General features: G+C 47.1%; 1 protein-coding gene across 10 annotated transcripts in view; it reads right to left on the reverse strand.

The window, feature by feature from the left end:
* Positions 1 to 4045: 4045 nt before the first annotated feature.
* ZC3H7B (zinc finger CCCH-type containing 7B) overlaps positions 4046 to 24951 on the reverse strand; it is a 45122-nt gene continuing 24216 nt past the window's right edge. For 9 of the 10 annotated variants that reach the window (XM_048927743.1, XM_048927226.1, XM_048927571.1 and 6 more), the window contains exons 14-23: positions 24571 to 24776; positions 23413 to 23513; positions 22554 to 22735; positions 18982 to 19067; positions 13401 to 13534; positions 12041 to 12146; positions 10819 to 10927; positions 9475 to 9608; positions 8655 to 8818; positions 4046 to 8040 (exon numbers count right to left, since the gene is read on the reverse strand). In XM_048927743.1, coding sequence (XP_048783700.1) covers positions 7848 to 8040; positions 8655 to 8818; positions 9475 to 9608; positions 10819 to 10927; positions 12041 to 12146; positions 13401 to 13534; positions 18982 to 19067; positions 22554 to 22735; positions 23413 to 23513; positions 24571 to 24776 — 1415 coding nt within the window. In that variant the 3' untranslated portion in view covers positions 4046 to 7847. Of the gene's footprint in view, positions 8041 to 8654; positions 8819 to 9474; positions 9664 to 10818; positions 10928 to 12040; positions 12147 to 13400; positions 13535 to 18981; positions 19068 to 22553; positions 22736 to 23412; positions 23514 to 24570; positions 24777 to 24951 lie in introns of those variants that run through there. The other variant, XM_048927655.1, reaches the window with a different exon arrangement.

The raw sequence follows: 24951 nt of genomic DNA on the forward strand, positions 1-24951 counted from the left end.
TTCCCGTGCTAGCTCCTAGGACAAATAAATACTGTGCTCCAATGAGAGCCTCCACTGGGGAACTTAACTATTTATTTGCATGGGGCATTGGGCTTAGTAGGTGTTTGTTTTTCACTTTGGCAGGCACTATTTGGCAGGAAAAATTTTACCACAACCTTTCTGAAAGAATGTCTGCCCACATCCTGGAGTCTCTTCTATAGTCTCAAGATACTGCTGCTAGCGGACAGGTGCATGAAATACATGCATAAAAGCCTTTTTGATAGTAGCAACGTGAGATATGGACAGGCAGGTTTGATGAGCTATTATGCTGAGCCCCCTTCTCATCTTCTAATGGGCCACTTCTTCCCCAGACAGGTCATTGCATACATTCACATGTACGCATGCCTGCACCCCTGTGTGGAAGAGGGCTGGTGAGTGATTCATGTACCTGAGCAAGGACAGATTGCTGCTGCAAGCCGCTCTATTTGTATCCCCTGATGCTGGCCCGACCCTGGCACAGCCTTCAGTACCTGTGCCTCCCCACTGCAGGGATACAGCCCATGGCTGGAGGCAGCCAGCAGCTTTGCTTTCTCTGCAAGCCAGGGCTGGCATTGGAACAGGCACCTCCTGCAGCCCTATCAACAGCACTGGGAACCTCTGAGCAAACAGCACAGCTGAGCAGAAGGAATCACCTACATCTCCTGCCTGAGGCAAAAAGTATTTCTAAAAACTAATTTCCCAAAACACGTGCCAAAAACTAATGAGCTTTTCCTTCCTACCCTGCTGCCAAGACATGCCCACCTCTTGGGGTGCTCACGCGACAGCCAGGCTCACGGCATCTTTGTTGTTCTGCATGTGGCCTTCCCTGTGTGGTGTCATTTGCCAGAAAAGTAGGTGCTAGGTAGGGAGATAACGTGAGAAGGACTCAGGGTCACCCAAGGTTGTGCTGCCATGTGCAGGAAGGACGCCTACAGCTGCTTTTATGCATTTCCCTGTTCCAGAAATACTCGGGGAGCCTGGGCAGAGCTGGCTTTGGGAGCTCTCCAAGCCTTTGCTTTATCAGACCCACGGCAGGAGGCAGAGCCCAGGAGAAGCCAAGAGCAACAAAAAACAAAGGTGTTTAAGGAAGGATGGGGAAATCCAAGGACAGCAATTGCTGGGCCTCTGCCAGGGTCTGTGGAAGACGGTTGGGTGGCATGGCAAGGAAGATGCATGTTCTTGCAGCCACTTCTCAAAAGAGAGAGGCTGGCTGGTAAGTGATCGTAGCCATCCCGTGGCCAACCTATCCCAGACTCACTCACCTTTCCCAGGAACAATGTGACCCCTGGCAGGAGAAGGAACCCTGCAGCGCTGTGGCCCAAGAGGTCAGAACCTGATAGATAGATAAGAGTTAGCTTGAGTCTGGGGAAAGAACACAAGCTGGAAGAAAATAGCCAGTCTCACAAGAAGCCTGGACAGCTTGGCTGCAGTTGATCCCCAAAAGCCAAGACACGAATGCCTACTTTTCCAACAACACAATCTAGTCTGCTGAAAGTCTCTCTTGAAAATCCACTTCTGCATTGCGGATGTGGATCCCCACATCCAGAAACTTTGTAGGTATCTTCCAGCCATTCGGCTGAGGAAAACAGAGGCCATCTCACTCCCTGGAACTAGGACTCTCTGTCTCTGCTGCTGAGCTTTGCTGGGGTACAAACAGGGGAGCGTGCCTTAGTATTCAATTACAGAAAGTATGCAGCTTTTCATCCTCCCTGACTGTCCGCCTGGAGGGCCCCAGCACTACTGAAGGCCCACAACTGAATCAGAGAAAGGAAATCCACAGAGAAATGCATGGAAAAGCACCTCCAGCACTGAGTGTTTTTCCGGTTCCTAGCAAGCCAAATCTACTCTGGCATCTGGGTTTAGAGATTTCCATCTCAATCCTTGGTAAATGTCATTTTTGGGAGGATTATCCCAGATGATAACAAATAACCCTATTTCCTGGAACATTGCTGTCTGTACCTCACAAGGCTCTCAAGAAAAAAAAAAGAGAAAAAAGAAAGAAAAAGAAAAGAAGCTTTCTGGGGAACTGCTAACCATAAGCTAAACCACAGAGAGGAGCACTCATGAAGGGCAATCTCAGGAGCTGTTGCAGAGGGCACTGAATAAATCAGAGCTGTCATCCTTTCTGTTCCCTGCTCTTATCCCAGCTGCAGCTGGATCTGCTTTTGGGAAACAACACCCCTACCCTGGGGGCACTGGGACCTGCTGCTCCTGCCAGGAGGGGGAACTGCAGAGAAACAGAAAGCAAGAATCCAGCCAGTGTGAGGGAGAGAAGTTAATAGGAACACATGGGCTCTGGCCATTCCCCTCCCATCCTGGGGATAAAGGGGTGAGGCTGGCCGAGACATAGGATGGAGCTGCTGAGCAGCACTCACAGCTTTCCAGGAGAAAAGAAGACCTCTGCCCAGCTTCACCCCATACATGCCTATCCATCTGTTCTGCACCTTCCTTTGCCTCGCACCAAATAGCTTTCTGCTCCAGCCTGCACTCCTGCAGCCTTTCCTCCTCCATTTCCCTCCGTACCAGACACTTCCATCCAGCCTTGCCTCTCTCCTTTACTATTTAGCACATCACTTTTTGCCCAATGTTTTCCTCACCTTGTGCCCTACAGTATTACCTACTCTGTGCTCTCCTCCCTGGCCAGCGACCCACCTCAACAAGTTCCAGCTCCCTCAGGGCACAAATCATCTCCAGCTCTCCTTCCACAGGCATGATGCAACACGCTCCCGTTCTTGGTTGCAATGGCGGCTACAAACAATTAACAGAGATGACCATGTTTACATCACCTGCTGCCACTGCCCAGAAATGTTTCCCTGTAGTGTGGGAAGACACACTCAATCACAAAACTGCTTAGGAATTCCATCTGCAACTTAGGGACTTTGGAAGGCAAGTTGCCTCTGCCATACTGCTGCACTGTGACATTAAAGGCAGACTTTCTCTCACCTCTCAAGGAGAAAGTCCCTTCCCTAGCTACTTTCATTCTGCCATCAGACCCAAATCCTTCCTGGCTGACCTTGTGCTCTCCCCTTTGCCTTCACATCTGCTGAAATTCCTGGGAGGGTGAAGCCACCACTCCTTTTCCTGCCTCCTTAAAGTGTAAGTTGCTATTCTTCAGCAAAGAAACACTGGTGAGGAGTTTACAGCTGAATCTCAGGTCTGACAGGAAAATACTGCAGTTAGTACTTTTGTTTTTCTCCCTATGTTTTGTCTGCCTCACAGTTTGAGGGTTTCAGTCTCCATTGTACTGGAAAAGTTACACTTACTCTTGCCAGCAGGGTCTCAGTCATCTGTGGAGGCTAAAACAAATGCCTCTCGAATTGTATATACCCAGTTGATGCATTTAAAAATGCACCCATTTCATTCTCCCTGCACTCTAATATCGTATTCAGGCCTCTCCTTTCACCAGAAGGCCCTGAGCTGTCATGTTTGCATCCGGGCACATTAGGAAGATCAAGTCTCCCCTCCTGAGGTCTCACTGAGTCTGACCTTCTAGTCACTCTTGGAGTTTGTACAGCAGTAGCAGAGTGCCTCCACGGGACTCCCTTGTCTTTGCCACATCTTCAGTTTTGGCACTTCATCTGCATCATGTACAGGCAGAGAAAAAAGAAAGTTTTGTTAACAAGTGTTTCCATACTGCTGTTGTCCCCCAGGTATGACCTTCACACAGCATCCCACCAGGGGGAATCTGCAACAACACTTTCCATGGCTTGAGCTGCATGCGACTGGGGATGGGAACGAGGGCATTTCCTTGCCAAGGTGCACAACTGGCTGATCCAGCTGAACAGAGCAGCCTGCACAGCAGAGCAATCTCTAGATTGAGGTGAACTGCAGAATCTGTTGGTAAACGTATGCAATTTTCTACTTGGCAAGACGAGCAGTAGGTTATATGGAAGGAAGGTAAAAAGCACAAATGATGCAATGCCAGAAGTATTCTCCTTGCTTCCCTCCTTACAGCAAGGAAAACTGGAACCTGGGTAAGAAGCCATTGTGGGCTACTTGAAAAATGCAAACACACACTGTATCAGAAGAGGGTTTAAAGTGCACACCTTTATTTTCTATTACAAAGGCTAAAAGAAGCAAGTTTGTTGTTGTTTTTTTTAAGAACAAAACCAAAAATGTTGTTAAAACATCTACATTATTATCCTGATACTAGACCTTATGAAAGATACTAAGTTCTTTTTTAATAGTAAAGCGTGGTATTCTTAAATTATATTAATACAAAGACATATTAAAGGACTCGAAATCATTACTACCCAGCTCAGAAGTGCAGCATCCCCTTGCTATCTTTTCCTTTCACTTGCTAAAACCCATTTGTTTTTGACATACAGTTTCATACAAGCAAAATAGGGTATTTGATTTGTTTTTCCTTCTCCCCGTAAAGGTCAGGCTCACAAAAGCATCGCTTACACCTTGACCCTTACCAAAGGATTTGGGAAGAGATTCTCACCAAGTCCTTCAGCATTTAACAAGCTGATCTAAATCAAAGTCTCTATTCTGTGTGTGTGATTATTTTACAGGACGTGAGATTTTCTTCTAATGTTATAAAATCAAAGCATTGTTAATAACCCTCGGACTTGGTTCCACGCTGCAAAATGTTCTTCCCTCAGAAGAATGAATAAAAGAGAGAGTTATCAGAGGGTCGTGCGAATGCATTGCTAAAGCAGCCCTACAACTTACCTGTGGGGTTAACTGCTGTGCAGCTGAGAGCACCAAGCATCTCTACTGAAAGTACATCACGTGCTGAAGAAAAACCTCTTGACTCGATAAAGTGAGCCTGGGAAGCCAAGTGTGAAGCTTCCTGCCTTTTACAATGTCCTCTTAGATAATATAAGCAAAGCCTTATTGTGAAAGCTTCACTCCCTAATTAGCAGTATAATACCCTTTCACTGAGATGGGACTGTAAGGACATCCTAGGGGGTTTTAAAAGCATGAACAGGTAAACCTGCCCCATCTCAGAATTTATACCTATCTATATAAAACCTCCCCTCTGTTATTTCCCTTTCCCTAATCCAAATAAAAGCCTTCATATTTTAAATGGAGATGCTGCGTTTCCCGGCCCGAGTCCTTTTCCTTTACCCTCATTAAAAAGATTCCTTTGATACCACACACATATAATATTATATAGAGCGATATATTTAATACCTGTGTATATATGCTTCATGGGAGGGGTCACATATATACACACTAAAACAAGTCTGGTGACAAAGTACTGCAACACCACAGACCAGGTTATCATATCAGGGAAAACAAAAAGAGATACTCAACGCAACACCCGTGACCGTGGGCCTTCCTCCCCTCACGCATGCTTGGCCTCTCCCCATTCCAGTCCCACTGAGCAGCTCAGCTCCCCATGCAGAGACAGGGAGAGGGGACAACGACCCACTCTGGAACCTAAAACAAGTTACTGGATGAGAAATCACAGCGCAGCGAACGCTTGAGTCACACTAGAGATGCAGATTTGTATTAAAAATAAAAACATATTCCAACATTTCCCAGTCCAGATTAGTTCCTTGGCATCTCTGCCCAGCAGGACAAGATAACCCAGGAGCTGGTGCCTATCACTTCCCCTCCATTTCTCTATTCATAAAATTGACCAGCACAAGGAGCACCAGCAGAAGATACGATCTGGACAACAAAGAACAGAGAGAACACAGTACCTAAGCTCTCAAAAAATGCCATATCTGATATTGCATTGGTTGTTCTTTTTCTCCATCCGTGCAGATTCTTCTGGCTCTCATCCTTCACCTCTCACACGGGCAGAGCTGGAAATGGCCACTTCCCTCCCCTCCTCTCCCTGATCTACCATAAGCCACTCATGTTTCATTGGATGCTACAGCCCAGGCCCCTTTCAGGGCAGATCTCAAGGTGCTGTGCAGCCAAGGAGGGAACCTCCCATGAAAACGATGACCCCCTCTGTGTTTTTACAGGTGACGAAACAAACTCAGAGGCACATGTGGCTTATTTGGGGCACATCATACTACTAGAAAGACCCAAGACCAGCATGGAGCACATTCTGCTCCTGGGCCATAACTATCTCAGTGCTGCTGATGCAGCTACCTGGAGGCTGGTTCAGAAAGGTGCCAGCTGTTCCCACAGCATCTCCTGCATATTACTACCATGTCCCATCTTTTTCAAAGCTGGCAACCCAAAGGATATAGGAGCAGGCAGGGTAAAGCAGGACTCAACAATGCCGAAGCACCATGTGGAACACAGCCAAATTGTATTTGCCATGGATACAGTGCTGTCTGCCAGCCCCGAGGGCTCTCAGCTTGCTGTTCTGGGAGTCTGTATACAAAAAAGACATCATCATGAAGGCAGGGAAGGAGAAGCTTTTGTGCTGGAGAAGATGATGCCATCCATGCAAACAAAACTGCAGAGCACAGCTGGATGCAGGAGACATGCGAGGGAAGCTCAGGATAAGACATGTTTACTGCTTACAGGATGGGAGCACCAGAAAGAACAAGGCTGGCATACAGAATGAGGCCTCTCACTGCTGCCACCATGAAAACCAAAAATCTTGGACAGGGGTTCAGCCCTGACAGAGAACCATCAGTGTGCTGAGGTCCAGTGAGTCTGGACTGGACAGTTAGCACTTGTAAACATGCTTCAAGCTGAATTCCCATCAGCAAAGCATGACCAGTGCCAGGCCCTCCACCTTACACCCACGCTGCCTGATGGTGTCCTTCTAATTCAATCCCCATCCAGTTCATAGAATCATTAAGGTGGGCAAACACCACTAAGATCATCTAGTCCAACCATCAACTCATCGTCTGCTGGTGCAGTATAAAACCACCAACACATGCCACTTAAAGAGCAAGAAAGGAACCTCATTGCATCCCTCTGGGACACAAGCAGACAGAGAAATACAGACTCCTTTTGATTACAGCCTTCTTCCTGACTGATTGTGCTGTGTGGAGTACAGTGACACACGGCAGGTCACAGTCTCCAGTACACCTCATAGATGACTTTGATGTCTGACTGGTGCAAGTAAGACTAGACAAATAACAAACCAAAACCACCCACTCCAAAAACACGTTGCACACTTGAGAAAGACATCTAGTGAGGCATCACCAACTTGTTTCCTGGTTACAGTCAGCCAAAACAGTCTATAGCTTCTTACAATGTAGTTCCCACCATTGTAAGAAGTGTAATTACTTAGCTGCTTTTAGCTGCACTCTTTCTACTAGATGGCTGTTACCCCCCACCTCCCTCAGCTCCAGTTGATGCCTCAGCAGAATAAAATCAGTAGGGGTTTAAACCCAGATGTTTTAAGCTACATCTTGTGGCTTTTCTTCCTTGCATCTCAATTCCCAATCCTTCTGGTACTGAATTCCCAAGAAAGCAGGCCAATTGCAACGCTTGCTCTGCAGCACTGAGAAAAGGAGAACATGAACTTCATGGTCCCCTTTTCAGCAGATGTCTAGCCCTTTCTCCCAGCTCTGTCTTCCTGACCTCTGCAGCCACAGCCCCAATTGAAGGGCAGGGGATCGATAAGGAGAAATTCTCATTCACATCCTAATACGGCCCGGATCCATTCCTTTAAACGAAGGACAGCAAAAACAAAAAGATGGAGAGAAAGGAGAATTTAGGGGAAATAACAGAGAGAAGATGGACCACAAACTCGGTGAGCATGGCGTTCGCTGGCCAAGGAGAATCAAATTCACATTTTCATTCACCACTAACAAATCATCGTCTCAAAATCTTAAAACGAAAAGAAAAGAAAAAGTTCTCTTTGCGAGACACGGATCTCGCTCGCCCTGCTACTGCCTCACTCAGAAAACCCGCCCTGCATTTCTCCAGCCAACAGGCTCCCCCCCCCCCGGCCCTTACTATACACCATCCCTCAATAGGAAGTTGTATTTCCCAAAGTCGTCGTCCCTGGGGTAGAGCAGCATGTCCTTGCGGGCTTTGGCCAATTTCTGTTTCAGCACCTCCCTGCGGTCTAGCCACTCCGTCAGCTCGTCCTGGCCGTGGGCATAGCGACATTCTTCTCCTTCGGGGCAGGCCTTGCTCTTCTGGAACCTGCCAGCACAAGCAGCACTGTCAGCAGGAATCCCCCACCGGGACAGGGGGTTTGAGCTCTCCGTCTGTGAGACTCCACTGGGGCCCACCAAAACTGGCTGCAGACTCTCCCTGCTAAGGGGGAGGTGATTCTCCTACAACTTGCGTGCAGCCAAAGGAAGACAACTAGAGAAGCTGGACGCAGAAATAACAGCACCTATGAGGAGACTCGGTCAAAAGAATGAAATGGTGTGAGCTAGAGCTGGACCAGCGGGGACAAGGAGAAGCCACCACCCAAGAGAGGAAGTGCCAGGAAATTCTAAAGCAGCCACAAGAGACACAGCCTTCTCTCTAACCAAAACGGCATTTCTAACCATCAGAAGCCTTCTGAAGGCACCTCAAGGCACTGATTCAGAGGGTGTGAGCCATTCAAACAATTTAATAAAGCATCTGGGATTCCCCCAAGAATTGAGCCAAGCAGACTCTGTTTAGCAGACCAAGAGCAGAGCACATTACGGCTACAAAGGGCAGACTTGAAGCTTGCTCTCCTTTTCTGAAGCCGTGTTGGGAAATGTATTTTTTTACCACTGAGGAGTTGTCACTTCTGGGATCAAACAGAGCTGTGTGCACGGTACCTTTCACAGAGCTGGAACTCGCCCATAGGAAAGCGATAGCTCCAGCAGCTGGAGTCACTGTCTGAGGTGAAGACCTTCTCCTTGTGCTTCTCTGACTGGATGTGCTGCTGCCATTGCTTCTTGCTGTTGCTGTTCTTCCCGCAGAGCCAGCAGTGGTAGCCCATCTAATGGGTGCAGAAAGGGCAAAAGGCCAGTTAGTGCATCAATATTCACACTCACTGGCCTTCCTTATGTTGGCATCACCTCTCCCAATCTCCCTCCCAAGCATCCTGGATATTTGCCTCACTCTAAGACCTCACACTCTTCCCTGACGCATCATCTTCTGGTCATTATGCTGCTGCTGAAGGCAAGCAGAGGAGATGCTCTGAGTCTACCCACAGTTCAAGCTGACTGTGAGGCGCTCAGGCAGCACAAGAACCCTCAGGAGCACAAACTCTTTCCCCAGCCACCATTCCTGGGCTAAGGAGATACATCTGTCTTTGATTTTCTCAGGTCTCTGTGCTCCACACACAGCTCATCTCTAAGGTTCCCCTTCTTTTCTCACAGGCCAGCAGTGGTTTTCCCAGCTTCCCCAGGAGCAGGAATCCTGGGGAGAGGCTGAGCCCACACGAAACGCCTACTCACTTGAGGATTAACAGAAAAGCTGTCCAAAGCCTTGTTGCCCCAGGTAAATCCCCTCCCACCTCATCTGTGCTGCTCCAAGCTGTCCATTTAACCTACATCAGCACAGGCTCTTTCCCAGAAGAGCAATTCAGCCCCTGCTGGCTTATACCTGGAGCACTGAAGGAGAAGGATGAAGGACAAGAGATTAGCTATTTACCATAATGTCAGCATAGTCAGTGGGCATCTGGATCTGTTTCTCCCCTTCTCGCGAAGTGAGTGGTGTTCCCTCTCCAGGCTTCCCAGGATTGTGTTTCTTTAGCCACATGTCATAGGTCTGCTGCATATCTAGTACTGCACAAAGGCGACCCGTGAAGTCACTCAGACAACCTCCCGCACCGTGCACAAACTACAAGAAAAGGATGAATGGTGGGGCAACCCTTTCCTCCCCTCTCCAGTGCAGCAACTCCTGCCATCAGAGCTCAGGCCAGTGCTCAGCAGGCTCAGTGTCACCTTCCCAGGTAAGAGCTGTGGGCAGAGGAGCTAAATTTACATCTCCCCAGCCTGTCATGAGAAGCTGTCTTTTACGAATCAAGGGGCACCCATGACAACAGGTACATTCAGGAAGGACAGAAGGTGCCCCAAGATCCCCATGGACTTCACCCCATGAGGAGACTCTCCATCAGGTTTGATTCTGCTTGACCCCAGTAGGCGTCTCACTGCAGCCACAGTGAAGGCAGGGGCTGGATTCGGATCCATCCCTTTCCTCTAAGTCTACACTTCATCCTCAGTGCTCAAGGAGGAGGAGAGCCCATAAGCAAGCTGGCCACAGGAAGCACTAGGGAGGGGAGGAAGACCTAATGATAGCCTGCCCCAGAGTTCAAACCCTACCCAGAGGAGTGCAATCCATGTGTCTTGGTGCTTTTGGTTTAAAACCCATTTGGGATGCTGCTGAGAATCAATTTGTGAGATAGGCCACAGAAAAATAAGAATTTGCAGATAACAGTGTGACGTTCTAAATGCAATGCATTAGTGATTAGTGATTACCCTCATTAAAAGGGTAATTGAAGAACTCAAGGTAATGGGGAATAATTAATGCAAATTGGCCCAAACTGAAACAATGCTGTTGTTTGAAGATTCACCTTCATGCTCGAACAAACACACCCAGACTGGTCTGATGTGCTTAAAAAAGGCCCACTAACAAAAGCTCTTGAACCACAACAAACAATTGCATTTGGCACAGCAGAGAAAGACCCTCCATCCAAGCACAAAAACTGAATGACCGGAAATCCTTCAAGCTTATCAGCAGCTCCCACCAGAGCTAGGTAAGCACCTGAAAAACTGGGCATTGCAAAGAATCTTTTTTCCCCAGCTCGCCATTGGTCTGAACAAACAACGGATGACAGAGAGCTGACAGTCCCTCCACGAGTCCTTCTCTGCTCCCATGGGCACAAAGCTGTGTGGGATTCAGCTGAAGCTTTTCTGGGGAACTGCCAGGGCAACACCTTGTCAGGAATAAGCCTGAACAGACCCTGCATCCACAGCCCACATTTCCCACACTCACTTTTGTTTTCCTTCATGAAGGTCCACATGTCTCTCTCCTCAGGACTATGGGCGAAGGAGCAGTTGCCCACATACTGGCATTTCCTGCCATTTTGTGCATGGATACATAACTGTTAAAAAACAGAGAGCAAAATTTAGCATCTGTGCAAACATTCCTTGCTGGAGGGGAAAATGGACTCAAAAAAACAATAAGGGTGTTAAACTGCACACAGGAGAGGTCACAAAACAGGACACATCATGTATCATTAACTGATGCTTCTTTTCCTCAAGCTCTCTATAGCATGAAAGGTAAGATCTCCCTATAAACACAGAGGCAGCTCAGTTCAGCACCTGGCCTCTCTCTAAGTGCCCTTCCCACATGGGGAAAACAGCAGGGACCAACCTGGACAGACCCAACAATGTCTCCTGCTGGCCCCAAAGGTGACACATTCTCCAGCCATCTCCAAGCAGGCAAAGATAGGCCTATGGCAACCTACTTTCTCTGCGTGACCCACAACTCATGGGGGCCTCATCTCCTATTGCAGCAACCATAATCATCTCTTGCTGCCCCTTCCCAGCCTCCAGCAACAGGCCTTCAACTGGAGAGTGCCAAAGGCCTCACCTTCCACCTGGACACGGATACAGGGGATCCCATGGGGCAGCAAGGAGAGGAGCTTTTCCTTTTTAGGGAGAAAGGAAAATAAAGGGTGAGAGTGATAACTGTTTGCCATATTTGGAGCTGGGGGAAGAGGTTGGATATCTGTTGCCTTCCTCATAGCATGAGGCTTTTTAACTGAGTTCTTAGTTCAGCTTTCAAAACACAATTTGGGCAAATTTCACAATTAGACAGCAGTCCAGACACAGCAAAGGCAGGGGTAGGCTTCTCCCCAGTACTCCATCTCACCTCTCACCCACATTGAGAAACCTTGACCTAAGGGAAGCCTTAAACCTCATCTCCAAACCCTGTGCCAACCAGTTCTAGAGATGGTGACTGCATCAACAACAGCAACAGGAACTTGCATACGTGTGTAACTGAGTGTTTCAAATGAGTGCTGCTCCTTTTCCTGCTCCACCATTTTTCTGGATGCATCTGAGATCTCGCTGCCTTCAGTCTGTCCTGCTCTCACACCTCAGCCAACATCACGTGCCTGCTTCCCAGACAGGTCTACAACAGAGCATGCCTCAAAGCACTGCACAACGGTGGGAGGAAAGGGGCACTTGGCTGAGCCATTTATGGGGCTTACATCATATTGCTGTGGGAAGTTGCGGATGGAAGGCAGTGGTCGGACAGACACCCACTTCTTCTTCGCTTTGGACATCACCAGCAGAACTCGACGTTCCTTTGTCCAACTAAGGAAGAGAGAATAAATCAGTCGAGGTAAAAGGAAGAGCAAAACAAAGCTTTGCTTTCCTCAGAGATCTCTTGAATATGGAGAGATGACCAGATCCTCCAGTTTAGCTTGTCCCTGCTGCTATCTACCTGCTCCTAGATATCATTGGCAGAGGAGTCTGAAGAAGGGTGTTTAGGAGGATTTCTCCCACTACTTCTTACATGTTTTCTGGGATATATCTTTTTGTAAAGCCACAAAAGTTTCCCCCATGTCTTGCGTGGCATCACCATGAATTACTAAACTGCATTCCACCCTTTGACACAGCCAATTCTTGTGCAACAAGATCCGTAGAAAACATTTAGGAATATTTTCTGCTTGAAAGGTACAGCAGAAATGCAAGTCATTACAAGCACTGTCTTATGAACATTAAGTACTAATTCTCGGGCAGCATCAGCAAGTGATCACCAGGAAATACCCTGGGCAAAAGCCTCAGCTCAGTTCAGCAGCTGCACAGAGGTGTTATCTTCCCATTTTAAGAAGTAATCCTTTCCTTCTCACTTCCTCCAGCAACTCCTGCCTCTGTGTCTTTTCCATCAAAGGCCTTAACATTTGCAATAGCATGCTGAACTGTACCTATGTGGCTTGTGTTTTGGGAACTAATGTCCTATAAACCTTTCCATCCTGTGCTGCCAAGTTGCCTGGGTGAGAGGAGCCACAGTTTCCATGGCCCAATGGCCTATTTCCAGCCAATACTCCCTTTCTATCAGACCCAACGGGTTCCATATAACTAGGAGGTACAAAGAGATAAGTCTTATGTCAGAGAAGAGCAACAAAAGCAATGAGAGGGCTAAGGAAACTGATTTAAAAAGAAGTACAACTCCTTGAATAATTGCTAATAGTGACATGCCAGACATCTTCAAACAGCACAGAGTACAAACAAGCGCAGAGCAGAACTATTTTAGTGACCTTGCTAAGGAGTAATGATAGCAGCTGGAGGAAAGGGAATTGCAGGAGCTGGACTGCAAGCACTAAGATTAAGAGTCTGGCTGTGATGCACCATGCACAGTGCTGGCAGCAGGTACAAGCAGTAATAAAGAGAGCTGGAAACTGGAAAACAGCTACCTGCAATGCTCACTAGAAAATACCCTGAGGACAAAGAGGCTGCTAGGAAACCTTACAACCTCTTCCAACTATGCCAAATGAAGCCTCAGAGAATGTAAGAGGAGAAATTCCTGCCCTTCAGGAGGGGTGGGGAGAAGGTTGCATTGCTCACCAGTGGCGGGCTTTGGCACTACAGTACTTGAGGTCTTTATCTGGCTCCACCAGCTGTCCATTCCTCCAGCACTGGCCACACACAAATTTCATCTGAAGGTCAAAGGTGCTCGATGTGGGAGCCCGGGGAGAAGCCTGGGGAAGAGAACCAGCACCTCAGGCAAGCAGAGCCAAAACACACCCCCTAAAATGCCACAGTGGCAGCTCCCAGAGCACCCATGTGCCAGAAACTAATTGATTAAAACAGAGACAGCCCAGCTCTCCTTCACCAGAGTTAGCTGGTGGCCACTGAAATACCAGATGGGAATAAAACTAATGCTGGCTTCAGCATGATTTCCTGCATTTTGACTTCTGGCCAAGAGCACAGCCAGCCTGGCAACTTCCAGCACTGACCAGGCCTGACTGCCAAACCCCTGCAGCGTACCTCCATGTACAGACAAGCTCTGCAAGAGCTGCCCCAGTGCTTAATCCCTGCTTCCCTGCAGGGAGGGCAACCCACATCCTCCTTGCTATGCACAGAGAGAGCTCTATTGCACAGCTTGAGGATCTCCTGGAGAGGAAGCCAGGCTGTGACACAAGGCAGGAGCTGCTTCTGGACCAAGAGGCTCATGTTACACCGGGCATTTGAAACACCAAAGTCGGAGTGGGGTCCTCTAGTTAATACTTTTTAAAGCCATTTCTGGGCAGATTTCCATCCCTCATAGTGCCCTTACTTCGAGTTTCACAGGCAGTCAATTACAATCTCTGGATAGAGGTACAACCATAAACACCCACACTTCATATCCTCTCAGCCACTTAGCTTAATTGGCCTTCTACTTGTCATCATCACAAGTGGACGCTTTGGGATTATGACCAACAGATTGTGCAGGAAAAAACCCAACAACCTAAGCAAGTCCCATATCACCACTGTCTTGCATTATCTCAGCAAATCTCTGAAAAGTCATTTAAACTTTATACCATCACTGATGGACACAATGCTAGTGTCTCCTGTTCATTTCCAAATCAAAGACCAAACCTGACTGCAAGCCAACAGCTGTGGGCACGGGTATATGGAACATCCTGGTGATGGAACCAACCATGAAGCACAAAAGTGGCAAATCAGTAAGCAGCTCACTAGCTGCTAACCACACAAGCAGCCCCCACACCTGCCATGCCTTCACTTCTGATCTCAAGCATCTCATAAGGAACAGACAGACAAGCAGCATCCCAGAGGAGCTGGCTTCTGCCAGCAACAGCGGTTGTGTGGATCCTGCACGCATCATCTGGCAAAAGGAAAGCTGCAAATGCAGGGTGGTGCAGAATCAAAGCATCTCTCAGGAAACACTACATAAGCTACTGGTTACCACTCTGCATCTGTCAGACCCAGACTTACAAAGCAGATGTGGCAGACAGAGGCCCTCTGGCTCTGTGAAAAGCTATCCAGAGAGGTAGCCTTTGCCCATGCTGACTGCAAGGCTCTCACTGCTAAAGGACTTCTGGAGAACCACCATCTCTATTGCAAAGCAGTGTTGATTCTGGCCTACTTGCCTGTAAGGTGGCCTCTCTGGTGGCATCTGTGATGTGACTTGTTCATCTGTTGGTCTTCACTGATGCTGGTGACCACCAAGAACACATTAAAGTGGCCAGCTGCAGGATGAACAGGGTTGAGGTCTGGGATATCATAGAAGGCAGTAAGGTGTCTTGCTCTCAAATGTGGCAATTCAACAGTAGTTTTAATCTCCATTTGGCATTCAAAGAAAATTACAGTTTGCCACTGACCCACCATACCTATGGGGCTGAAATAACACAACAGTACTGCTGGAACACTGGCTTTTATCAGCCCAGTGCTATCTGCCATATAATCTATCAGGCAACACATTCTGCAGCACAGCCAGAAAGCTCAACTCAAATCTACTGAACCAGCAAAAGGAAAAACCAAGTGGTTCCAGAAGTCACAATAGATTGAAGAGGCAGAGAACATGTTTCTCAGGTAATTCTGGTGCACGAGGCTGCTTTTTCAGAAATGCATGACGAAATGAAGCCCTATGCATTTCTTCACGGGAGTCTTGCCAACTGCTGGTCACTAATCCAGTGGGCATGTACGCTCCCAGGGGATTAGGAGTAAAACAAAAATCAAAGCTGCTGCTGTTGCCGCTACACGATTGTATTTGTAAAGGCAAGACACATACCTGGCAGGCTGCTGATAACCAGCAGTGTGGAAATTAGTATCACATGAGGCTGTAGCAGACTAAGCCAGACAAAAGTGCCTCCGGCTGTGGCACCACCCCTTGTTCTAAAGCCAGACAATATAGTGTTAGCTATGCACTATGGCAACCAAATAAATAGAAGTCTTTGGCACAACAGTTCTCCACTTGAGGATTTGCAAAAAGCAAAGCCCCAGCACTGCCATGCATGTCTCCCAGCTACAGGAAGTCTTTTCAAGTCATAAGAAAATGCTATCTGGAGGATCCGTGTGCCCTTGGGGGACAGTACAGCAGCCTGGGTTACTCAGTCACCTGTGTGAGCTGTATTTAGGCACAAGTATCCCTTATGACAGCAAGGGATGATCCTTTCATCTCCCTGCTGAAGTTGCTAATTCTGGGGTCAGTTTGCATGGCAGTTCTGCAGCTGGCCAGTGGGGTGAAACAAAACAGCCCACAAGAAACAGAAAAAACGAGGGCTTAAACCCCTCAGCTCCTGGGGTGCACTGGGAGTTGAGGACTCCCAGCTACCTACAACCGTCTCTCCTGATGAATGACTGCCTCTTCCATCAGCAGCCACAGGGCTTATTCCCACTGCAGCCTCCATACGAGCTCCCTGCCAAGTGTTCAGCAAGAAGTGTATCATCATATTCCATTTCTTACTAGATCTTCATCACGGCTGCCAGGTGCCTGTATGCTGCCTGCCTTTCTTTTTCACAACTGGATAGGACTCAGCTGCTGTGTCCAACTGGCTGCTGTGACAAAACTGCTGCAAAATCCCTGGGAAGATCATTGCTTCCACTGAGCGGAGGGCACCAGGGCAAGCATGGATCACACTGGACGATGGGAAGAAGAGGTCTGCTTTTACAGTAATCCTGGGAAGTTGTCTTTGCCAGGAGGCCAACTTCAAAAGCTGGAAGGACACTGAGAAAACTATGAGTCACATTAGCCTGCTTGAACTGGGGAACATAATAGCAAAAGAAAACATCTCTCAACAGATACATTATTCCTGCCGCCAGGGTCTTCAGCAGCAAGACTGTGTCTCATCCCAGAGCAGAGCACTCTGCCTGAATATGTGCTGATGCCCAAGCTGTGGTCTGCTACTGCAAACAGAGATGTCTGACTGACTTGACTGTCTCCCTACCCTGTGATTAACTGCCAAGTCCTACAGATAATTGATGGTGCCACTAGTAAGCACATTCTGACTGTACCAACAAGTCTGCTGCTTCACCTCTGAACAAACTGAAGTCCTGGAAGAACTCAGGGTAAATAAAGCTCTGCACCAGGCATGTGTGGGGCACAACCATACTTTGTATTGACCATCAGTATGAAACACTGCCCATAGAACCCAGAAAATGAAGCTCTCTGCCCATCCCCTGATGGCTGTTGTAACAGGTGCTGGCATTTCTTTTTCTCAGTCTCTGCCCCTGCAAGCCCCAGCAGCCAGAAATGAAACCCTTACTCAGCATGTAGAGCTCACATGCTTCAGTGGACATGCTCTGACCATGCCTTGCATACAGCTTATTCTAACAGCAGCACCTCCAGTGAATGGTGAACATGATGTTGCAAGGCTTCAAAAATATAGATGTCCATTGATATTGTTTTACCCCAACATTATACAGAGAATGACAAGGCAGAGCTTTCTGGAAAACACTGGCAGCTCCATTGCAGGCCAGAAAGAACCAATCACTAGACTTCATTCTCCATGGGGCAGGGACTGCCGAGATAAATCTAACTACTGTCACAAACTGCTGCAGATTCATACTTAGTTTCCTCCCCTGTGGAGATGCAGGTATCTGTCTCCACCTCTATGCCAGGCTAGAAAGAGAACATAGGCAGCTCTGTCTGATGGAACCATTCAGATTTTTCACTTCTCACATAATACAGATAGTAAAAACTTATCTCATACCTTCAGAACCAAACATACAGTTTCCTGACAGGTTAGAACAAGTTACTTAGGCAAGTCGGACAGCTTTGGGAACTAGTGACCTTGGTTACTCTTGACAGCTGCTTCCCATTTCTCAGTCAGCATGGCACCCTCTTCCCCTGTCATTTCAGACCATGACAGCAGAATATGGATGTATGTTGCTGAGCATTTCCTCAAAGATGACTCCATCTCACGCAGCATAACCAGTAGATATTTGGGCATACAGCACACTGGGACCATCGCTGCAAGTCACCTGAGTCTTTCCTAGTGGGATAACCCATGCTGATCACAGCTGCTTTTCCCAGCATCAGCACCCTATGGCCTTCAGAATACTTCTGGTGGCTTGTGATGTAGCCAAAAAAAGCTGCTGTACACCATGTGAGTGACTTGGACCTCTGTCCTACAAAACATTTTCTTCCAGGACGCTCAGAAGCTGTATTCAGTAGTACAAGGAGACTCCTGGAGGGAGGTCCCAAACAGAGGTGAATCACCCTTGCCCTGGGAGTAAGGGACAGGCCAAGTAGTGATGGGTTTAGGCCTCCACAAGGGGAAGAAAGCTGTCAGGTGGGAATGAAATGGATTCACAACACATTCTCCATCATTTTGCAGGGGAGAGGATTGTGCCTACCCTTGAGAGCTTGCTAGGAGGCATAACATAAATTTCACCAGATTTATCTTTTGAAAGTAACCAAGGAACAGAAAATCACTGTTCTAATGACAGTAAACTGCTTTAGTTCAATTTCAGGGCTAGGAATCAATCTCACTAGGTGGGCTCTGCTCCTGTGCTACAGAACACCTCCTTGAAGGAATGAAAGGGTAAGATGGCACCACCCATAGCCAGTGAGCTGGAATAGAGTAAACAAAGAGGTGTTCTTTGTTTGAAACGCCTCTCCAGAGAAATCTCTTGGCTGTGCTTCAAGTGCAGCCAAAGACACCTTTTCCCATACTGAGACCGGTGAAACAAAGCAGAGACAAAACTCACATTGTCCCCCTGTCAAGGTGCCACAAGGTCTCTGACCAGCCCCAACAGTACCTAAACCACAAGTTCCACACACTCCCGTGTTAAGAGTAACCCCACGGATCATGAGTTGTTTCTTACAGTCCTTCCAGATTGCCATAACATCCCTTGGCCACTAAAGGGCAGCAGGACATCTTTGATCCCCACTCTGTGTGGACAGGACCCCGAAAGTCTCTCAGTTTCACTAGTAAGATGTTGCAAGATGCACCATTCTCTGCGTGTTGCCCTCTCTGCTCTGAGGGCTTTTCTCCACCACTGAACTCAGCAGATACCACGCTGATAAACAAGATGCAAAGATCATCACAAGCACTGCAAAACAGAAAGCTCACAGCTGTCCTCCTCCTCTGTGGCCAGCCTGGTTTGCTGGGACCTGCTAGGCACATGGCATAGTAGTGGGAGGAAAAGAGAGAAAAAGCGCTGGAACAGTTAGGAGCAACAAGCCTGAGATGCACCTTACCATGTTGTTGGTTGGTTTGCTGGCATGTGCCTCCATCTGTTGCCAGTACTTCTTAGATTCCTGCACAATATCTTCGTGGGTCATTCCTGGGAACAAGAAGGAGGAAACAGGACTGAGCTACTCCACTATGGCCAACAGAAGAGAGGGAGGGAGGGCTGGCAGGACTTCTAGCACTGGGGCTTAGGAATCCCCTGTGTGGCTAACAGCTCCCAGCAGTCCACCAGGAATGCCAGCAGGTGGGTCGTGAGGGAATCCAACACCACCATAGAACCTGTTCAAAAAACAAGGTAGGGAAGGATCTCTCTCCAGCACTCTCACTCCAACCAGACAAGTGGGAAGAGTTTGGTCTTCTGAGCATAGTTAGATCTGGCATTCTTCTCAGACTGTGCACAAAAAACATTGACGCTGCCTCCAAGATGCTGATTCTTGACTAGGGATCAAGACCTTGACCAACACCAAATCAACACATCTACTCAAGGCTCTAAAGATGACATTTTGTTACTGTTGATCTATCAAACCCTGCTAGGATTAATTAGCCTGCTACATACTTCAAATTTAGCGTTCATCAATCAATAAGCGAAGAAAAAAGCTGAATTTCAACAGTCCAGCCAAAGTAGAAAGGAAAGATCAAAAGTGCAAAACCAACAAAGAAACAGCTGCTTCTCCTTCAGCAAGAAAGGATCTGCAAGGTTTCAGGAATCACAAATGCATCAGCCAAGGAGAAGAAGGGTTGGTTAGACTTTATCTAAGGAATTAGCTCCTGGCCAACTCAAGGGTGAAGTAACATCCTCTGTCAGCACCAACCAGATTAGATTGCAATTCTCAGAGAACTAAACATGAAAAGAAAAGTATGGAAGAATAGGAGCTGGCTGGTCAGTGAGAGAACCGGCTCCATTAGAGATAAGCCATGTTATTTAAGTGCTGTAAAGACCTAAAATATCTGTCAAAACAAACTGAAGTATCTTACAACTGCTAGTTGAGTGCAACAAGTGGGATGCTGAGGATGGCCTTGGTGTAGTACTCCCAGCCCACAGGGCTTACAAAATTGTTTTGCTTTTACCAACAGCTTCTATTATCAAAGCTTGGTGCTCTGCAGACATGCTATATGGACATGATCTCCAATTTGGGAGTCAGCATGTTCCAGAAGATAAGGGCCAGCAAACACAAGTTTCCATCTCAGCTTAGGTTGTGTGCAACTTGGGTGAGCTGCAGCACACCTGACCTCAGTTTCCCCATCTGTGATTTCAGCTATCCAAATCCCCACCAGACAATACTACTACTGTTTGTACGGGGTTTGGCCAGGATTAAAGGACTTTCTCCAGGAAGTTTTGCTGAGGCCTCTAAAATGGCAACTGCTGCCTAGCTGGTACTCCCAGATCAGAGCTGTTGTAGATTTTTTCCTTATTAGCCGTAAATCCCAAAAGACACTAGGTAGAGTTAGTAAAACTGCAACTCTCTCTCTCTCTCATGTCTAAGTAGTCCAGAGCTGGACACAGCCCTGATCTACACTTTGGGGGCAAAAACTACAAAGCTGGGAAGACCACAGTGAAGAGTTAATTCACTGCACTGGATCTGGCAGAGAAATGGCCAAAGCAACCTCCATCATCTCCATTCTTCACTCCTGCACTGATCCTTGGCATGAAGAAACAGCAGGACAAAGATATACAGCTCCTGTCAGAAGGCTGAATTTCAAATAACTGCCTTCTCCCACTCCCAGAAATCTGAACTGAACAATATGGTCTAGAAATGTAGTGGTTGGAAAACACTCCCAGATACGAAAGAATGTTTTCTGATACAAAGCATGAACTGTCCCAAAGAGAAACTCTGGGAAGCAAAAGGTGATCAGTAATGCTGATTACTTTTAACACTTCAACATTCTTCTGCAACATCACTAGTGAGTGCAAAGGCTCTGATTTCCAATGACAGAAGAAGATAGCAAGGTATATCTGTGAATAGCCACACTGAAGAAAGAAGCAGTCCTTGCCCACCCACATTTTCATATCATGGGAACCTTCACTCTGTAAGTGCCATCCATTTCCCCATGAACAAAGCCACATGTTCTGTAAAAGCTCAAATGGCTGTGAAATGCAACAGCCTACTGGTTTCAAATGCAGGCTGCTATGAACAATGGATGCTCCCTTCCTATTTTTGCAGAGCACTTGGTGCCTAAATCAAGATCTCTGCTCCAAGGCTAAGGCCTTCTCAGAGACTGGTGACAACCACTGCTCATCTGTTGCCTTAACAGGGATTGTATTTTAGAGAGGTAATAATCTACCACTCTAGAACAGGCTCATATCCACTTCTCTGCAGAAATATCAAAAAGATTCTGGCTGTCCTGTTGTTGGAAAAGATAAGAACAAGCACAAGACTTACTGACCACTTCTGCAGCTAAACTCTTGGTTTTATCTCCTCAGCTTCTCTTTTGAAAGTGACTCCTTCAAGAAAAGGATGCAAAAAGCAAAAATCAATCAATTTCTTCTACAGGCAGAAGAGGAAGGAAGAAGGAAAGAGAGAGCAAAGAGACTTCTAAAAATAAAAAATAAAAATAAGGTGAGGTAAAGAGCAGGATGCTTGAATACTAGAGTGCTCAGAGTACTACACACAGTATCATGAGCATTTAGTGGAGTAATCCTGCATATGATTCACAAGCAGCACATCATCTTAGAAACTCTAGTGTTTAAACTTTTTTTTTCCTGTGGCCATGAGTAAGTGAAGACAGCTGGGCAAAATGGAGATGGCATTTGCCACAGTATGCTGCTTGTTCTCCACTGTCCTTCATGAGCCAAGTCAAGGCTAAGGACTGCATGAGCAATAGTGACAGAGAGTTGAACAGTAAACTGAGTTAGTTGCCTCCAATTACATCAAAGAATGGTAAAGAAAATTTACAACATGTTTCCTCTCTAAAGCATTCCCATTACCAGGCTGGATTCTGCACTAAACAAGACCCTGTGGCGAAAAAACATCCAGGCAACTTTGTGGGTGGACCAACATCTACTCAGTTAACAGGAGAGCAGCAAGAAAAACCCTCCAGCATCGTCAGGGAGGAGTGAAAATGCCAGATGTGGCCGTGTAAATGTATGAGTGATCTGAACATAATTCCTGTAGTAGCCTCTTCAGACGTACATCATCAAAGCCTTTCTGGGAAACACCAAGAATCTTATCACTTCACACCATTGGTGAATTTGTTCAGAGAAATTAGAGATGCGCCAGATGTTTATTCCAAGTCCCAACTGCTATTTAGGATCTTCTGCAGGATTTATACATCAAAATACCTTTGAAGATTCAATTCTACCTAACAATAATTTCAACTTATATAGCTGGTCCCAAAGGAAAAGCTCCCTGGTCTGCAGTTTACAGTAGCTCCTGTAAAGGGACAAGGGCCAAATAATCTCACAGAACACCTTGGCACTATTTTCTGTGTCTCTTGAGGAGAGAGATTAAGCATAGGCACAAGTGAGCAACAACTTCTCAGCACTTTCACATCACCTCCTTCCCCTCTTAACTGGCTCCAGGCACATGCTAGAAGAAACTAAGATGTACACATCACCAATCCTGCACCAAGCCACACTCACCTGAATACTGCTGCAGCAGCCAGACCTTGAGCTCAATGAAACTATGAGCAAAGTGGCAGCTATCCTCACGCAGGCAGCCGTAGCGCACCTCGTGCCGGCACACATCAAACTGAAAGTGTTCCTGGAACTGTCGGATCTTGGAATATTTCAGGGACGTGGAACGTACGATGTGGACCAGACACCTACAGCCAGGCCAGAGAAATGTGAGTCATCAGAGCACCAATTCTCCTCCCGCTCCTCCTTACATCTGGTTTTCGTACATTTGACTGAACAGGCAAAGGACACAGAAGATCAGCTCTAGGAGATCAGGAGATGCAAACACCTGAGAAACCAAGTTGCTGCCCTCTCAGTCAGTCTCAACTCTAGGCAGATATTTGCAATCTCCTCAGCCCACGGGTGATGAGTTCAAATTCAAAAATCCACTTCAAAAACATGCTGCTAATATACAAACTCCTCTGGCTCAAAGTTCCTCAGCCTGCCAGGAGCCAGAAGGGGTTGTATTACTGAGTACTTGACATGTTTCTTATACTTGTTTTCCTAAACATTCATTATCAGCCAGTCAGAGGCAGGATCCTGAGCTAAAGGATCGTTGGCTTGACCTTTATGTAAAGGCCAGACTCAAAAGACAAATTAAGTCAATGGAAATCTCAGGTTGACTTCAAAAGGGCTTTGCTCTTGCTTCCCTTAGCATCAGCAGCAAACATGGAGGGAGAAGCATGTAGCACTACTGACCATACTTTGAGCTGGCCTACGATTGGAACCCATCAGGAACAAAGAAAGAGAGAGACCATGGGGTTGGCATTCAACTGGTTGGACATCTGAGAGATTGTTCCCATCAGTGCAACCAACATTCACTCACTTGTTGTCATGGAAACTGTGTTTGGCAGAGAGGTTGGAGCAGACAGATGGCGTGTCCTTGGTCCCTTTGCTGATAATCCGGGGTTTGCTGTCAAAGCAAATCTGAGAAGAGAAGAATTAGCATGCTGGGAGAACCTTATAGAGAAGTAAACCAGAACCACTTGGAAGGGGAAGAAGAACCAGAGCCAGCCTATTCTAATGTTCTAACTTTGAACAAGCCTGGTGAAAACTTCATGGTAGGACATTAGAATAAAATAAGCAAACTTTTGGAAAAGCTTCAGGACAACATTTTTGGCTTATTTTCCACAGTATTTTCCACTGTGGTTGGAAACATTTTGGTCAGAGCCACATATTCTTTTCCAGTTGGACAACAGAGCAAGAACAAGGAGGAAATGAGGAGAAATAGAAGGGGAAAAAAAAAAAAAAAAAAAATCACACAACAGTTACAGCTAAGAACATGTTTCTTCACATATTACAATGACAACTCAGGGAACTCTATGCTGCAGTGTGTCAAAGGGGTAAGAGCTAATTTCTAACTGACCAAGGCAGTCGCTCAATACAAAGAAAACTCTTAGAAAGGGTAGATAACAGCAGGACAAAGGTAAATGGTTTTAAGTTGAGGGAGGGAAGATTTGGGTTGGATGTCAGGGGGAAGTTCTTCACTATGAGAGTGGTGAGGTGCTCGAACAGGCTGCCTAGAGAGGCTGTGGATGCCCTGTCCATCCCAGGAGGTGTTTGAGGCCAGGTTGGATGGGGCCCTGGGCAACCCGGTCTAGTATGAAATGGGGAGGTTGGTGGCCCTGCCTATGGCAGGGGGGTTGGAGATTCACGATCCTTGAGGTCCTTTTCCATTTTGTGATTCTGTGACGTTCAGTGGAAAGTTGCTGCATTGTGGGATTCTGATTTTTAAAGCAGATGGATCCAAATTACACTTCAAAACAACACCTCAAGACAGTGGAAGAGGAAAGTGGTCCCATGTGGCTGTGGGCACCTCAGGCAGCTCGATGGGTGAGGAAAACTACCTCACCCTCATCCTACATGGCTGCATCCATTGCTCACTGCCTTTCTACGTACAGGGCACTGGCTGGGACGTATCAATGCTCCTGATCCACACAGAGGAGAAGCTGAAGGGGCCCACTCTCCCCCACCAGCTCTGTACCTCACAGAGGAAGGTGAAGATGCCTTGATGTTCCTTCAGGAGCTTGGCAATGGTAAGGTTGCTCTGCTTGATCCCACCTAGTGGGTCAAAGAGGAGGTCACGGTTGAGAGTCCCCTTCCTCTCCTCCGTCCACACGTCGATCTCTTCCTGGTGGTACGCGAAGGTGCAGTTATCCCCGTACTTACAGTCCTGCTTGTTAAGCATATCTACAAAGCAACAAACAGCACACACCACCACACAGGGAGGGCGGCCCAGTCAGAAACTAAGCTCTCTTTTGTCTCCTCCCACTGCCCACACCTCACAAGGAGCTGAAAGCAAGAAAACACAGAGTTAAAGAAAAGACATCTCCCTCCAAGTTCGCTTACACCGAGGCATTCAGAA

This window comes from Lagopus muta, chromosome 1, assembly GCF_023343835.1.
Source record: "Lagopus muta isolate bLagMut1 chromosome 1, bLagMut1 primary, whole genome shotgun sequence".
NCBI lineage: Eukaryota > Metazoa > Chordata > Aves > Galliformes > Phasianidae > Lagopus > Lagopus muta.